Source organism: Scleropages formosus, chromosome 3, assembly GCF_900964775.1.
Source record: "Scleropages formosus chromosome 3, fSclFor1.1, whole genome shotgun sequence".
NCBI classification, from domain to species: Eukaryota; Metazoa; Chordata; class Actinopteri; order Osteoglossiformes; family Osteoglossidae; genus Scleropages; species Scleropages formosus.
The window spans coordinates 13,207,549-13,224,797 of record NC_041808.1 but is presented as its reverse complement, the minus strand read 5'-3'; the positions used below and the strand labels follow the sequence as shown (position 1 = coordinate 13,224,797).

Genomic DNA, 17,249 nt, shown 5'->3' with positions numbered 1-17,249 from the left:
CTGTCACAGCTCATGATGACTTGTTCAGCTGGTGGTTCTACATCCCATTTATATCAATTGTAATCGTAAATGAAATTGACACCATGGTTGCAGAGCTGCATCTATAAAAAAGGGTTTTTAAGAGATTGTTCAGAAAGTGATGACACAGATTTCCACAGTACAATACAATAATATCAAATAAAATTCTGAAATGCACATAAGCAAGAAACTGAAGAGCTAAGATTTCTTTTTCCCCTTATAAATACAATGTGTCCATCTGTTTTCTCTGATCTTTTTCTCTTTGCAGGGTTTTTTCTGAAGAGCGGTATTGATTTTCATTAGTTTCAGTTCTAACACCAGCGTATTTTGGCTCAGAAATTCTTGCGTACTCTTTATAAAGCACAAGCGTACCCTTTTTTCCACTTGTCAGGCTTTTCTGTAGGAACGCTCTTTGCATCTTAACTTCTAAACCAAAGTCAGAAGGTCCACAGGGGTGTACACCGGCAGTTAGGTTACATTACAAGACAAGTGTTATTCTTTACTCCCACTGCATTTGACAGAAAACACACATGCATACTGGCTGAAGCCACTTGTCCAGAGTGGGGTGGTGGCGAGCTGGAGCCTAGCTCAGCAGCGCAGGGCGCGGGGCTGGAGGGGGAGACGACACACCCAGGATGGGATGCCAGTGCATCGCAGGGCGCCCCAAGCAGGACTTGAACCCCAGACCCACCAGAGAGCAGGACCCGGCCAAGCCCGCTGTGCCACTGCGCCCCCCCCACCCTCACAGAAACTACTTATGTATTTATTTCAAGAAATAATGAATGCAATACTTTTTGTAAGTCACATGGCAAATATTTCAATTAAAAAAAACATTACTGAAACTGGGTTTAATTAAAGGGGGTGCGGTAGCGCAGCGGCTTCTGCCAATGTGTGTGTGTGGGTTTAATTAACTTTGCCTTTACTATGTTTACCTATGATTTTCCAAGGGCCTTTTGTCCTTTTTTTTGTCCAAAGAAATGTATTAATCCATATGTAGAAGATACAAATGTATAACAAAGTCACTGAAAAAATAAACAATAAAGCAGTTAAGGTAAGCCAGAGTCATATATTCATAAGACATTGTCTTTAAATTGTGTGAGAACATTGTGGTACCTACACCAAGTATCCAAATGCAGAGGAGAGAACAAATTTCACTAGAAATATTGGCAATGTTCACTAGAATGTACGCTGGTAATTTCCTACAATTGTCATACCGAAGGAAAAATTAAATTTCCTCTTGCCTAGAGAATGCTCTCAAGGTCAGAGAGGTCATTAGCAAGAGCAAGTGCATAATATAATTTTATTGAATATGTTCTAAGATGTCAAGATAGTTGCAAAGGAAAGTGGCCAGATAGCTGCATCTCATGAAGATCAGCAGTTTTACGGTCTTTAAAGTAATCTGTTGACTCACTGTCTATGTACAAAAAGGCTTTGAGACATGTCATACTATTGTGCCTGTCATTCAATTTAAAGATGAATGGCACCTACAGGTGCTTATTTAATTTCTTTGGGGTACTCATGTTATCATGATCATAGATATTGTAACACTGTACTAGAAGCCTACCCTAATAGATTGTTTTTTCTTCTTTTTTAAAGTCAAAGTCAGCTTTATTGTTACTTTCACAATATGTTTAGATCATACATCGGAGTGAAATAGCATTTCTCCTGGTCCACCGTGTGACACAGAGAACAACATAGACTATTACTAGTACAGTACAATTCACAGTAACTAACTACTAAACTAAGAACACTATGGAATGAAGTGCAGTTTTATGCTGGCTTTTTCCTTAAATTGTTCAGTGTTTTTTAGAGTTAAACTAAGAAACTTGTACTTTTAGCAACAAAGTTCAGCTTCTTCATTGATTAATGTTAAGGGTTTCTACCTTCATGATAACAGTTAGAAATTAAAATGATATTTCATCTACAGTTTTTACCGGTCACGTCACTACGTAGGGAAGAATTGCAGTTCGCTTGCAAACACCTCACTAGCATCAGTCTCACTGTACTGCACTGCAAATGCAGGGAACTGCTCAAGTTAATTGACTGCATCTATATTTACTTCTCCTACACTGTTTGCATTAACAGGCTTCTGGCATGTAGCGATGAGCTCAGGTAGTAGCTGCTGTTTGTTGGCTTGCAATTGCCAGAGGCATCAGCTGTTGAAGGTAATTATTTTGTAAAAAATACCCGTGAAATATGCCAATTTGTTTCAATGTTTGTCTGAATCACACGAAACAATGTGCATGTGTGCTACTAAGAAATGTGCCGAATAAATTCCATAAACCCCATGTTTAATTTTTGCCACAGGACACAACAGACAAGCCTATTTTCTGAGCTATAACATTTTAGTATATTTAAGTTTTTTTTCTAAAATAAAATTGAAAAATCAAAATTCTGTAACAAATATTTCAGACAATTCCTTCGAGACAACTACGTGGTATGGTCTCTCGAGAGACGCCCATAATGGGGAAAAACAGCTGAATCATGACCATTGGCTTGAAACAATGGTATGCTTTGAGAAATAATATTTTTTCATGGGAAAAATGAAAAATAAAAGCTGTCTTCCTTTGAACATGATTTTTGAGATATTAAATGCAGGGCAGCTGCAATTACAAATTTCTTTCAGCAAACTGTTACAATCTAAACCCTTTTCAAATATACAGGGAGTATGGTACAGTCTATTTTTGTAATGCAGTGGAGAAGCATGGTATTCCATTGCAGTCAGTAGTGCAATTTTTTTATACAATACAGTAAAATTTCTATTAAGCTTATTATCCTGAAAATGTAAGCACAGAATAGCTACAAAGTAAAGTTCTCTTGTTTTTTTTTTTTTTTTTTTTCTTGGCAAACTCTTGAAAACGAGCTTATTTGTTACTCAACCTGCTATAATCTAGGCTGTACTTAGAAAGTTGACTTCATTATCATCGAGGTTTCATGATTTCAGCAAAAACTTCTTAAATAAAGCATAAGCTTGCACTCATCAGCAGAATTCCCCCTGACTTGTAAAGCCAAACGTCGATACAGAAACCGGAATTTGATTCTGACCCATGTAATTTTAAGTAATGTCTCTGAGATGTTTTTAATTGAGTGACTCTGCTGGCAAACTGCATTAAGTCCACAAAACACAAAAGCTCTACTGTTGGTGCACAGTCCTGAACTGCCGCTGCTTTCTTTCCCGAATCAGGTTGCAAGGCCAAAGAACGAAAGCTGCCAGATAATTCACCCATTCATTCAGAAGCACAACAACAGCTTCCCTATTATAGCTAAAACCCAAGTGCTTTCAGTGCACTAAACATTTGCATTACCTGCGAGACAGCACTCCTGTCACAAAGGCCCAGTACACATTTTACTTCATTTGCCATTGGTATTAAGCCCGCTTACGTAGCAGGTAGCCTTGTTAACCGATGTGTCGTGTGCGGTTCATTCTTCATGCCATTGGTTGGGTCTGCATCTTATGTTGCTTCGGGAACTGTTGCTAAGTTAATCAAACTCAGGAGAGGCACGATGTGTCCCAGTGGACCTCCAGTATAACCTGTTCAGTAATACCCAACCCACACACATAGTGATCCAGTAATTGAGAAATCAATATCCAAGTTTCCATAATTCCATAATTTCAGAAATTGCATTTTTTTTTTAAAGCATGTCAGTATGGCTCTCCTTGCCGGTTAAATTGTTTGCCCCCATAGGTATACCGTTCAAGTCATATTCTCCATCTTTCTAAACTGTTGGTCTACGGGTCTCTATTTTTCTGCTGGAAAACTTTCAGCGCTGTATACATCCCCGGGGATATTTGGGACAGCACTATTTTTAGAACGTGGCAGCTCGTTTGCAAATGGTGCTTGAAAATACCTGCTGTTTGGTAAAAAAAAAAAAAATAATTAATGAAAAATACCCGGGTTGGTGTTGAACAGAGATTCTGTTTCATTTCTCAAGTCTGCAGCCTACCAGATGACATTTTTTAAAGGTATGTGTTGTGTATTTTTAAGCTTTTTAAGCACCAGCTGGAGTTACTGCAAAACACTGCCTTACCATGACCATTTAGAGAAACCATATCTGTCCTCTTCTGATGCTAGATATAAACCTCCATGTCCTCAACACTGGATTATTGTAAAATTATCCTTTATAAATTACTATCTACACACTCAGCACAGTCTAGTATTTCAAATCAGCTTGGTTACTTCAAAAAGACAAAATCATAACACGTCTTCCGACCCTTCAGAAGTACACCATTATTCTTTATAATGCTCCTCATTAACTATAAAACACTGTAGAGCCTACACATCTTCCACCATTCTCCGAAAGCACCTCACCTTACAGTCTTGGGTGTGCTGACTCCAGATTTCTCCTATCTATTTCCAGGTCCAGGCACAAATTCTGGGGTGATAGGGCCATAGGTAATTCTGCTCCTGTCTGCTGGATGTCTCTCGCAAATGAGCTTAAGAATGCTCAGAGTTTACGAAAAACTCAGCTTTTTTCCACACTGAGTTCTTTAAACCAGGTAACCGGAACACTGCTTTTTTCCTTTTTGTTTCAGTTTTTTTTCTGTTTTCCATACACACGCATCATCTGAAACCGCTTGTCCCATACGGGGTCGCGGGGAGCCGGAGTCTAACACGGCAACACAGGGCAAAAGGCTGGAGGGGGAGGGGACACACCCAGGACGGGACGCCAGTCCATTGCAAGGCACCGCAAGCGGGACTTGATCCTCAGACCCACTGGAAAGCAGGACCCGGTCCAACCCACTGTGCCACCGTGCCCCCCTCTATTTTACATATGATTTTGTAGTTTGTAATTGTGTAGTTTGTCCCCTACTTATGAACTTAACTGGGACTGAGAGTTAATTTTTTACTCAAAAAGTTTGTTAGATGAATGCAGCACAGAGCAGGCGAGGGGCTTGTCATCAATTCTATGTGCAGCTGCTGGTGTAATGGGCGCCAGCAGAAATGGTGACTGCGCAAAAAGAATCACATGTGTGTATCTAAAACTCTGTGTTGTGAAATGCACTTTTCCTCACTTAGAGTTGCAAGTCACTTTGGAGAAAAGCATCTGCTGAATTAATAAATGTAAACGTCAGCAACATGACAGCTCTGTGGGCTCAGACGCAGCAGCGGGATTTCTGGATGGGAACAGAGTAGCGGACTCTCTCCCTGTCCCACTGAGCAGCCTACAGAGACCAGGCTGGCAGACAGTCCCTCCCTCTGCTGAGCCAGGATGCCTCATTCACTTGCCTGCGTGTTCTCACTCCCCTGGCAGGAGCATTTAAAACACTTTGTAAATAAGAAAGCACAATAAAAAAAAAAAATAAAAAAAAATAAAATCTGGCCCGAGCAGGGTGTTGAAAAACTGAAGGAAGCACGTACTACAGTATATGTTGGTGCACTGGGGGAAGCTTTGGTGTGCGACGTGAATTTGTATGCTAGCAATGTTAATAAATACTAAATACTCAAAAAAGCTCGTAACGGTGAAAAGTTTGTCACTCGAAAGCTTAATAATATGGGAGCCAAAATTAGTTTTTTTAATTAATGTTACTAATCAGTTCAAAGTCATAGCAGTTATATTGTTATTATTGTTGTTGTTGTTGATAACAACAATAACAATAATAATACTACTACTAATAATAATAATAATAATAATAATAAGAAGAAGAGTAACATATGTGCTATTATCATCAGCATCATCATCAAATACATGTAGGATATGCACTGATACCATGGGTTGTAATGTCAAGGCCTTAATGTTTTCAGACTGCCAGGTGGTACAATTGCTGTTCGTTTGCCACCAGTTTCAAGGTTTCAATACACTTTCTTCTAACAGCAAAGAAGGTAGAGAAGAGACAAGATCCGCAAGGTTCCCTGTCTCATTCTTTCCTTCCGGGGATGAGTAAACCCGTATTCCCGCAAAGCCCGATGCTCGCTGGGCATCCTTTGTAAGTCATCAGTGCACACATGAAAAGCAGTGAAGAACAAAAATGCCGTGCTGCGGAGATCTCATCGACAGTCGCAGATCACTGTGATACCTGGTTGCTTCATTTGAACCACGCAGAAACACACACAAGGGGTGGCTCAGAGATCACTCCTTATCCATATAATGCAGCACTCTTTTCCATATCCTACACATCTCCTCAGCCCGGATTTTAGAATGAGCCTTCCGACACCTTCATCTAAAATACAGCCTGCTGGTTTCCATACTGATGGATACAGAAGGGTGGTGGACTGTACAGAAACAATACAAATCCATTTCAAATATGCGCCCCGTGTCCCTCTGGGGTTATGATGCGTGTTGGTGTCAGAGAGAGGATGCGCGTCACCGTCTTGTCATTTTCATTTTAAACACGAGTCGTGGGTAGCAATGAGTCACATAACATGAACCGGGAGCACTCATGAGAGCTGTCCTGTTTGTGTCATCAAATAGCGGCTGTCACTCATACCTGTGCTCCTCGGCATCTCATGGGAAGCTATTGTTAGGCAAGGCTGAAAAACAGTGCTAGATGGTGGCGGCGGCGACGGCGGCGGCGGCGGGGGGGATTCGGCACCGCAAATCGCAGATGGATAAACATTCAGGTTACCCTTGTGGGTTAACCTTTTTCGGTTGTGCATTAACTTGACAGAAGCGAACAGTCAATGTGAAAAAAGGGAATGCATACAGAGAGCACAAACCATTGTTGCACTGTACAAATTACATTCATCATACAAAGGCTTGGCACACACTAAAATCCCCCCTTTTCACAGCGAATGCTCTTTTGTGCGAGTCTGTTACAGTAATTCACTTCTGTTTTCTGTGAATTTCTGACAGATGCACTCAGTGAATCATTTCGGCATCTTACATATCTGTTATTTCTATCATTTACATTTCTTTCCAACTTACTTTACTGATTTCTGCATCCACGTTTATTTCGTTTTACATACAGATGCTAAAGAACGAAATCCCTCTAAATATTGGTTATCTTTCCTATTATAACTTAACAAAAACAGCAATGTTAAAAGTTGTTCTTATTCATTTAGTTACTTACATAGGTAAATTTGTTGCCAGGATGCCACTGATAGGGCACACCATACTTGTTTTCATTTTCATAAATTTCCCCTCCATTTCTGTATTGAATGCACTGAAATGTGTCCGCATTTTTATACGCCATATCATTTTGAGGTTACAAAGATATTTACTACCGTATATAAAAAAGCTTTCAAAATACGCCAATTCAGCTAAAAAAAAAAAGAGAGCCAAAAAAGCAAATACGTTTTACAAAAGAACCAGGGTTTGATGTCAACCTTATTAAAGCCAATGTTCAGTCTACTATTAAATTTAAAAGCTGTTGAGCGCTTTACTGCCTTTTTGAATTTACATGCAGTTACATAATAAAATCAGACTTTGTCTTATATCCCCTGGGTGGAATCTGCAATAAAACTGATGATCTGTACACATTAGGTAGTAACTTGTAACAATCCTTAGGTGGCTCTAATACCTGCTACCTGGAATGTATTACTTAACATGGACATTTTAGTTTATTTTCATGTCTATAGGTGGTCTTCTGACATGTCTGAGAGATGCAGAGGCTATGAATATGGCCACTTCTGTTTAACATCTCAGTTTTTGAGGGTACGGTATATTCTGTGACAGGGCTAAACATTTTTACTGAACATTGTGCCAAAATTGCATGACAGATTTCCCTGGAGAGAATAACTTAATTGCTGCAAATTATATTTCGTTCTGCCTTTTGACAAATTTAGATAAAAGAAGTCTTGTACTTTAGATCTTGCTGACACTTGTCTTCAACAAAGATGGAATTTTTTTTTTAAAAATCCATGGAAGGAAAAAGAAGTAAAGCATCTAGTAATGCTAATGTGAGAAAATGGCATTGATTTTTGAGGTTCGTGGACATATTTTAGTTTCTTAGATACCCTTCATACACTATGATGAAAAGGTTACAATAAAAAGTGTCAGCATTTAATTTCCTAAGAAAATATAGGGCCAAGGACATTTGTAGACAAATCACTATATATAAAATGTTCATGGTCTTAAAAATTAAAAGTTGGGGTTATTGCATTATGTTGCAAGTAGTCAATACATGTTTGGTTAAATAAATTAGTCATTTAACATAAAAAGGATTACATTTCTGTTTTTCAGTAGTAAAACAGAGGCATCTTAGCTTTTTTTGAAAATAAGTACTGCAAACATGTTACATTTACATAAATCATTACGTTACATATTTACATTAATCATAAATCACCAGATGCTTTTCTCCAAAGTGATATATAAGCCAGAGGAAAAAAGCTTTAGATACAGACAAATGATGTTTTTCCAATACCACTGTTTTACTCGTGTCTATTAGATGAGTAGCTGCATACAGAATTGAGTTAAATAGGAAATACAAAGGTGATTGTGATAATTATATGTTGTTAGGTGTTCTACAAATTTTATGTAACTGTTAGATGATCAGATAATCTGCTTTGAGACCCTGATGCTGAAAAGGATTCTGCAGTTATGACAGACAAAGGGATCTCATTTCATCACATTGCAGATAAAACCGAGAAGTGGCAGACTTTTGATATTGGACCCCCTGAGAGTGGGACTACCAAGTGGAAGAGTAAAGTGATTTTTTTGATTTGTAGGAAATGTGTGTGTCGATATGTAAGTATCGAAGAGAAGATGTTTTGACCTCTTATAGCCCATAACCAGAATTATGATGTTGTTATAAAATAAGTGTTAACGGCCATCCATATTAATGTTGTCCAGATATCTAGTTATAGTCACACGTGTATGGTAAAGTTTGCTACGTAAATTAACAATATTTACTGCCAGTCTTCTCATGAACCTAGCTTGCTAAGCTAGTTAGATATAATTGATAGAAACTGCTGAAGTAAGCAACCTTGATGTACTGTTCTCATTTATAAAACTGTTTAATACATATATTTATAAGCTTTTTTAAAAAAAAATTGGTTAAAAGAGGAAGTTAGTATTTTATCTGAAAACTGAGCATCTATTCCCCATCCTGTACTTAAATATCTAATAATTATATAATCACATCATGATAATTTGCACTTTTATAACATAAGCAGTCACATTTAGAAACAGAAAAATGATGGACAGGGAGACAGGGGTACATACAATCCAATAATATTTAAATTGCAATATTTAGATTAAAAAAGTTATAAGTAATACTTTCTCTTCATTTTCAACAACAAATTAATTATTGATACAGATATTAAAACTATGCTTAACAATAAGGCCTGAAAAAATAAACAAAAATAACAAATGTTATTTCAAAATAATAAGTTCATGTTCAGGGTACTTTATTATTCATCTAGTAAGGATGGCTTCTCACTTTTCAGCAACATTTTACAAAAGTAGCTAGCAATACTGCAGTACTTGCTTATCTTCATCGTGCAGAAATTCATGACACTTTAAATTATTACATATCCCCAATAAATTGTTACAGAAATTACATCTCCTAACTGCTTCATCCTAATCTAACGCTTCATGGAATTATAGCCAAGGATCAATATGTAAAAAGTACACTGTATAGTTTTTTTTGGAGAAAAAAAAACATTTGATTCCTTACTCATTCACAGAAGCATACTGTATTGTGTCCCACACAATATTGACAGGCGCCTCCTAGATGCATGAATGAATAGTGAACTATAAATAGTTATTGGAGTAAATTAATGCTGGATAATGCAAATCACTGTCCAAGCATTATGGGGACTGTGAGGGACTCTGGGGAAGTGACTCTGTGCTATGGTATTGAAGGAGTGAACTGGCAGTTCTGCAGGATAAGGGTTCTTCAAACTGAGAGAGCAATATTTCCAGGAGCACTCTGTGCTACTTACTTTTTTGTCTTGTTATTACCTAGTGTACTGATAAATATTTTGATATGGATGCCTGCTTGGTGTCTTAGCTAATCCCTTTTGAGCCCAAAGCTGTCCTTGCTACAAAATATAACTTTAATGTATATATTTCTGAGCTGCTGAACTACTCTCAGAATACTGCTGGATATTAAATGGCAAAATTGAATTAAAATCAAATTAAATGAAACTAATTAGAATTACTGATACTAGGCTTCTAGTTGTCGCCAAAAGCCAATTAGCAAAAGTAATTTCTCTTTCATCCAATCATGCCTCATCGATTTTCTGTGTATGTCTACATGATATTCATGGATCATAATTTTGCATTTTAAGAGGCCTAGTCAGTATTCTGGTTTAGAGCAGAAAGTAATTTATTAGACATAAGCTCTGGCTGATATACGAGACCATTTAGACTAAGGGTTTGTAAAAGGTCTAGAAACAAGACGTTAGACTGCGTGTTCCACTTTTTTCCGGTGTCTATTTTTTCCGGTGTAATTAATTCAGTCAAGCATAGCGTCCAGGACTATGCAAATTTGAGTACTGAGCCTCTAAAAGTGTATAACACAGAAAATGACAGCAGCCTCACCGGTAGATCTTGTAGCGAGTGGAGAAGCCTTGTTGATAGCGCTCCTTGAACTCTGTGTACTCAGGGCAGCGGTGGAAAGGACCCTTGTCAGACAGCAACCAGTCCAGTTGGCCACTGGACCGGCCTACTCCAGAGGCAGAGGAAGGCTTCTGATCCGGTGTTGTGGCCAGAACCAGAACCCACCCCAGGTGGCCCAACAGTGTCCACTGCCATAGGAGCATCAATAGCAACCATCTAACAGCTGCGACACTCTGCCAACGCAATGCCATCTTTCCCTCGGATACCCGGAACCAGCATTCTTCTACCGATCCCTTCAGACCTGCAGACAGAAGTGAAAGGGTAGAATTTCAGATAAGAGTGCATCTCTTAATTTACAAAGCACGATACCCCATAATGTACGTGTAACTGACTGTAATGATTAAATATATCAGTGGGCAAAAATGCAGTACAACAGGTTCATAACAGGCTGAGGTTTTATTGCAAGATGGCCATCGGAAAACTTTGGGTGATTCCTATGACCAAGAAACACCACAAGACCTTCATGTTCTAAGTGACCCCTGGTCCAAATACTTCTCCAACCCTCCTCAATCTTAATTGACAAGATTCACTGTGTTGACTGTTGGTACACAGCCTCAGAGCATGAACTTAAATAATTAACATCTGAATTTACTTCACTGTCACGTTTGACCATATACAGATGGTTCCCGATTTACGATGGTTCGACCTAGGATTTTTTTTAACTTTACGATGGTGAGCTGGCGATAGACATTCAGTAGAAACCGTACTTCGAATTTTAATTTTTTCCCAGGCAAGCGATACGCGGCGCAATACTCTCTCGACGCTGGGCAGTGGCAGCGATCCGCATCTCCCAGTCTGTCACGCGGTCGCTAGTGTATACAACCGATACTCCACAGTGTTCTGTGTTGCCAGTGTTTTTTTGGATAGCCCCCTGTATCTGCGTTGTGTTTTGTGCATCCATCATGTCACAGAAACTCCCATCTGTGTCTCTTGCTACTGGTGGCAAGAAGAAGAGGAGGGCGATTACGCTTGAAGAGAAACTCAAGATAACTGCTCAGCATGAAGGCTGCAAGCCTGTAATGGCCATTGCACGTATGCTAGGCTATGATGTTCGGTAGGTTAGGTGTATTAAATGCATTTTCGACTTATGATGGGTTTCGCAGAACGTAACCCCATCGTAAATTGGGGACCACCTGTAATACAATAAGGCAATTCTGAAATTTAAATTCTCTGGAAAGAGGACTAGGATGATTTGAAAACATTGTGATGTAGCTCACATTCATGTTCCTTGAATTTGATCAGTGCAGGCGTTTCATTGCAACTGAACATGCAGCCACTCTTCAGTTACAACATTATCCTGTTTAGATTTTCATTCACTGAGCCGACAGTTTTCTCCAAAGCAACTTACAGTGTTAACCTACTGACAATAACTTATCCTTTTAAACTGAGGTAATTTTCAGGTAAGTTCCTTGCTCACAGGAACTACAGAAGGAGATTGGATTGAAATCTGGGTCTCCTAACTGCAAGGCAGTTGCTGTAACCTCTACAATACAGGAGGATCTTTGACCAGCAAACTCTAAGTTAAAGCTCATAATAAGGGAAGTAGGCATCTGGAAAAGGCCTTATGCCCCAGTCTTGTATTCTGTTAGACTTCTATATTCTCCTTCACAGTTGTACCCATCACTCTGAACTTTTTAATGTGTGAGGGAAAACTGTAACATTTGTTTACACCAGCTTTACAAACATTTGCATATACTGATGTATGTCCAGCATGGACTTTCCGAAAATGTTCTGCCATGATTACTTAGCATGCAAGAAAGGAAAAACATAGACAGCATCACTTCTTTGAAAGGCTTTTGTCCTGGTCTATAGTACTGAGAAGTGAAGACTATAATGCTGATGTTAAAGAACTTTAGAGGAGGCATTCAAGCAAAAAACATGGGCTCCCAGGACTGTATATTAATGAATTTTAAATCTGCAAGGCACAAGAAAACATTCAGAGAAGGTGTACTGATGCATATACAAAGGCACATAAGAAACATTAGCTTAGGGACCATCAATATTCCCTGACATTGTTTTGTAACGATTTCTAAATTCACAAGGAAAATGGATTTTTACATGGAAAGACTGATGTTGATATTGTTAATATTGTATCAGCTACTACAGTAAAGTCAGCATAGCTTCACAGTTATGGAGCTGTGGCATGGGAATTACCACAATATAGTTCTTTAAATTATTCCAAAACAAAAATCAAAAGTACAGTACATTGTTACCCAACAGTATAAAAAGTCTACAAAGCACCTTGAGTTTCCAGAGTAGATGGTTTATGGGCAACCAATAATCTATAAATAAGTAATTACCAGACAATGTTAATGAACCTGCATTATGTACCCTAATTTAATGAAAGGTCACAATTTTTTCCATCAGATACTCAGCATATAAATGAATCCACTCATAGTGTACACTGAATGCTGGAGGCAGTGTCAGTTTGAGCTTTACTGCAGAGAGCTGACATTCCCTGTACATTTAATCACTTTCTTTGAAGAGCAACTCATTGCTTCTAAAATATGCTGCTCGGTACTGCATTTGAACTTTAACTCAAAATCATGTGGATTTTTTTTTGCATTTTTTTTCAGTTTCTGAAGTTTTCTGTCATACTGGTGGTTCACAGAACAGGGATGTAAGTAGTCTTTCTAGTAGGTTATATTTACATCTTTTACATTTATCTAGGGGAACTATCAAATTGCTCTTTTAAACAGCAGTCATATCGGTTGATCTGTCATTTAATTTATCAACTTTATTATAAAGTGTTTCTTTATATATCTGTTTTCCTTAATTTCTCTGTTCAGCCTCTCTTTTCTACCTCAGTGGTCTACAGCACCAGTTTTTTCTTGGTAAGAGGTTGTGCTGCCTTTTTTATTTTTAACCATCCTTGCCACATTAAAATGTATTTTAAATCAAAAGTGTAAAAAACTGTAAAAGTGTTAGAAAACTTTTTTTGACCTAACTTGCTGTATTGATCTTTCATAACAGCCGCAATGTCAAGAATGAGGCAGTGCACACTTAAAAAAAGACACTAAATAATTGAGCTGCAGTTCATAAGCACATTTACGTATGTTGTGAAGAAAATTTTTCTGCCTTATTCATCAATTCAGGAAATATATTGTTACTGATGGCATGATGTAGGGATTCCACATGCATTTAGAACTGCACATGCAGCGCTCATTTTTGGAACATGAGTGTTCTAATCTACAATGGTGTGACAGCAGTAAGGCTCATGTTATGGAAATGCATGACTTTAGACTCAGCTCATTAATTATTTTATTATTCCATGGACAAACTCATAGGTCAGCGTTCTGAACTAGAAGAAATTGGTACTTAGCATGCAGGAAACTCTGTACATACTTATGAGCAACACCAAGATGATGAAGCACCAATGGTTTGACAAAAAGAGGACACCAATTATGCGTTTTCCCAACCCAACGGTTGTCAGAAATGCCAGGTACATGCTCCCTGTCTTTGAGCTCAGATGTATTGTTACAAAGCACTGAATTCCGATACCAACTGGCACAGTGCCGTGGTCAAGAAAGATGACTGCTTAACCATCCAGCTTATTCTGCTCACTGAAAAGGCCACCAGTTATTACAGCACACATAGAGAGAGAGAGAGAGAGAGAGAGAGAGAGAAAGATTTATGTTGTAATTCTAAAACCACGGACCGTATGTTTACTATTTTTCTCCTGCTCTCTGTATCAGAGAAGTCATCATCTCACACACTGGAGAATGTCCCAATTTTTTGGTTCATGGCTGCCAAACTAAACGTTGCAGAATGGTTTAAATAAAGCTCTCATAAAGGTCAGTCATGCTGTCATTCTCCTCAGCAGACCCTCTACGTGTTAATATTTTATGAGCAATTTCTAACCATGCAGACAATTGCACTGCTGATTCCCTTCCAGGGTTGTTACAGGTAACTATTTTGTGTGATGCTAAATGGAAATAAGGCTTAATCGTTAAAAAGAAAAACAATTTCCAAAGTGTGAAAAACCAATAATGTGAATTTAATTACACCGACATATTCTCTGCCACACCTCATTATTAATGGATATTAAAAAGTATGGTCTGCAAACACATGGCTTTCACATACTGTAGCAGATGCTGGCCCACAGCCTCAGACCAATAAACAAATAGTCAGCAATACCAAGACCAGATGTTCTCCAGAGAGGACTGTTCAAGGATCAGCTATAGAGGAGTTAAGCCAAATATCTTTGCGGAAACTTGGTGAGGTTCCACTGGGGCCAAAGTCAGATGAACAAGCATATGGGTAATTAAGGCCCATCAATACCTACTAAATTTCCCTGGTCCTTGTTAATTAAGACACAACTATCTATCTGTGGGAGTCTTGGTTGGCTCATACTTTCCAGCTGTTTGATAATAAAAATAAAAAAAAATCTTGCAACTATCCAGGGATTGATGATCTGTTATTGCTTTACAGACCAGCTGTTCTTCCGCAATAAATGCGTCACCATTTTCCAGGTCATGTAATGGGCTATATATCACTCTGATAATGTGTGGCCCTGATAATTGCCCAAGCTACATATTAGATTAATGCTACTCTGTTAAACCCAATCACCATATCACAACAAATGATACCCAATAAATTCTGACAATCTTGATTCTGTGCCAGCCATTATAAAATTCCTTCCAGCCACCAGAGAAACCAATTTGATAACTGAGCCAAGTGTGGGTCTAGGTGAGAATGACCTACAAGCTCCTGCAGCCGTGTCAATGGTAATGAGCAATTTGCCCACAAAACGCAACATGAAACATGAAATTCACTGATCACATTTAGGTGCGAGAATAGCGACTTGCTCATTACCGGAACTGTCACTGTAATGTTCAGGATCTCGTACAATGACAGTGCTTTAATCCTTATGGTAATAGGCACCTGGTGTTTGGGATGAACTGAGGTCTTGACATTTGAATCAGCCATTATTGTCAACACCTGTAGTGCCATTACGCAGTCACGCATAAGGCCATATCCTCTTGCTTTGAAAGGCAGTCGAGTTTGCCCTAGTACCTACCCTTTAACCCATGCTGAGATATTGACAGATATTGGCTGGCAGCTGACTTGAGTGGGATCAAGAGATTATCTGGAAGGATGATTAACACAGCGTCAACTAGAGTTGACGTATAATAAGGTTTGCTGGGGTTCTGTATGGAGATCTCAGAATTCATATTTTCTGTGCTTCAAGGCTTCCAGCAGGCCAAAAACTTAATAGCTTCAATTTATCAGCCGGTTTCTGAGCTTTGACGGTGTGCCTTCACACGCTACTCACCAAGGGGTAGACAATGAGATGTGCCCACGCTCCCAAAGGTGTGCTGTAAAGACTATAATTAGCCTACATATTTCAGTTAGAGACTTGCAGCATACTATAGGTCTATCTGATGCACTAGAGTTACACTGAAGAGTCTGTCTCGCCCTAAAGAAACGTGTTCCAATGCAGGCCCCTGAGAATCATTCTTCCTTATCTTTCTGATATCATTTGCAGCTCTCAGTTAGCTTCTGTGTAACTAACTAAAGCGGTAATTATGAACTAGGGCTGGAAATTAAAGTCCTCTTTTGTACAGAGAGAAATTAAAATTACGCCAAGCTGTGTTAAAAAAAAACCTTTAAATTAAATGCAGGGGGCTCTGTGAGAGCTTTAGTTAATCATCCATCGTCCCCCTAACATATCCATGTTTATAGGGACTAATCAACAATGTGATTTTTCAAAAAATATGTGTTAAGATCCTCATTTCTCTGAATGAAAAGTAATAGTACAGATGTAAATTTCCAAAAGATGCTAGTCAAAATAAATTAATGAGGGCAGAAAGGGGTACAGATGGAGCTGGGCTAGGGGTTGGAAGCTGAGGGACTGAACTATTGGAGGGTTGCAGCTGCAAAGATCACGCCTCGAGTGTGATAATGAATCAAGGCAGATATAGAGCAAACTCCGTCATGGACGGTCCCAAGCCCGGCCGAGAAAGGAGGAGGGTTGGGCGTGGGGCTAGCTACCCCACACCCTAAAAACCTTTCCAGCTACAGAAATGCCAACAAGGAAACTTCGTGCCATCTCAGTTCTTAGGGACGCCTGGAGAGCCCTTGTTGGCAGCTTATGCCCCAGGATGGGTGGAAGGCATAAGAAGAAGATATAGAGCATTAGGGTATTGAATAGTGTGATGTCAGCAGGGTTACCTGATACTCATTAAGCTCAACACAAAGCAGTAAGTACTGCACACCCTTCTGCTGCCAGCCTACAGCAGCCCTAATGAGTGCTGTGGAGCAGGTTCGCTATTAAACCCCGTAGCGTTTTAACGCAACATCCACAATTTTGTATATCCTACAACTCAATATTTGCACAATACAAGACAGATGAATATAATTAAAAGAACTAGAACGATGGAGCAGTGTTTTAAATCACACGGAACATTTTCGCTCCCGGAGACTCAATCCATCAGAATAATCAATAACCCTTTCATAGGACCAAACCCCAAATTACAGACATGGAAGCTATCACTGAACTACTTTGAGAAGTGGGAGTATAATTTATTTTGTGTTAATCTGCTAATAAGATTCCTTAATGATAACTTGGCTAGACAGTTGCTGCCAACAATCATCGTTATTAATCTGCATGAGTCGGTCACCCTCATAATGTTTCCCTTTTCCTTCATTTCTGCTTACAGTTTATACCTGTAAGAATCTCCCTATTATTTTCCATTGCCTCATATTTCCTGTTGCTAAATGGATAC

At 38.9% G+C, this 17,249-nt stretch overlaps 1 protein-coding gene across 1 annotated transcript in view; it reads right to left on the bottom strand.

Annotated features, from left to right (window-relative positions):
- brinp2 (bone morphogenetic protein/retinoic acid inducible neural-specific 2) overlaps positions 1-17,249 on the bottom strand; it is a 102,274-nt gene that overhangs the window by 61,574 nt on the left and 23,451 nt on the right. The window contains exon 2 of the mRNA XM_018753199.2: positions 10,444-10,762. Within this exon, the coding sequence (XP_018608715.1) occupies positions 10,444-10,712 (269 nt within the window). The 5' untranslated portion in view covers positions 10,713-10,762. The remainder of the gene's footprint in view (positions 1-10,443; positions 10,763-17,249) is intronic.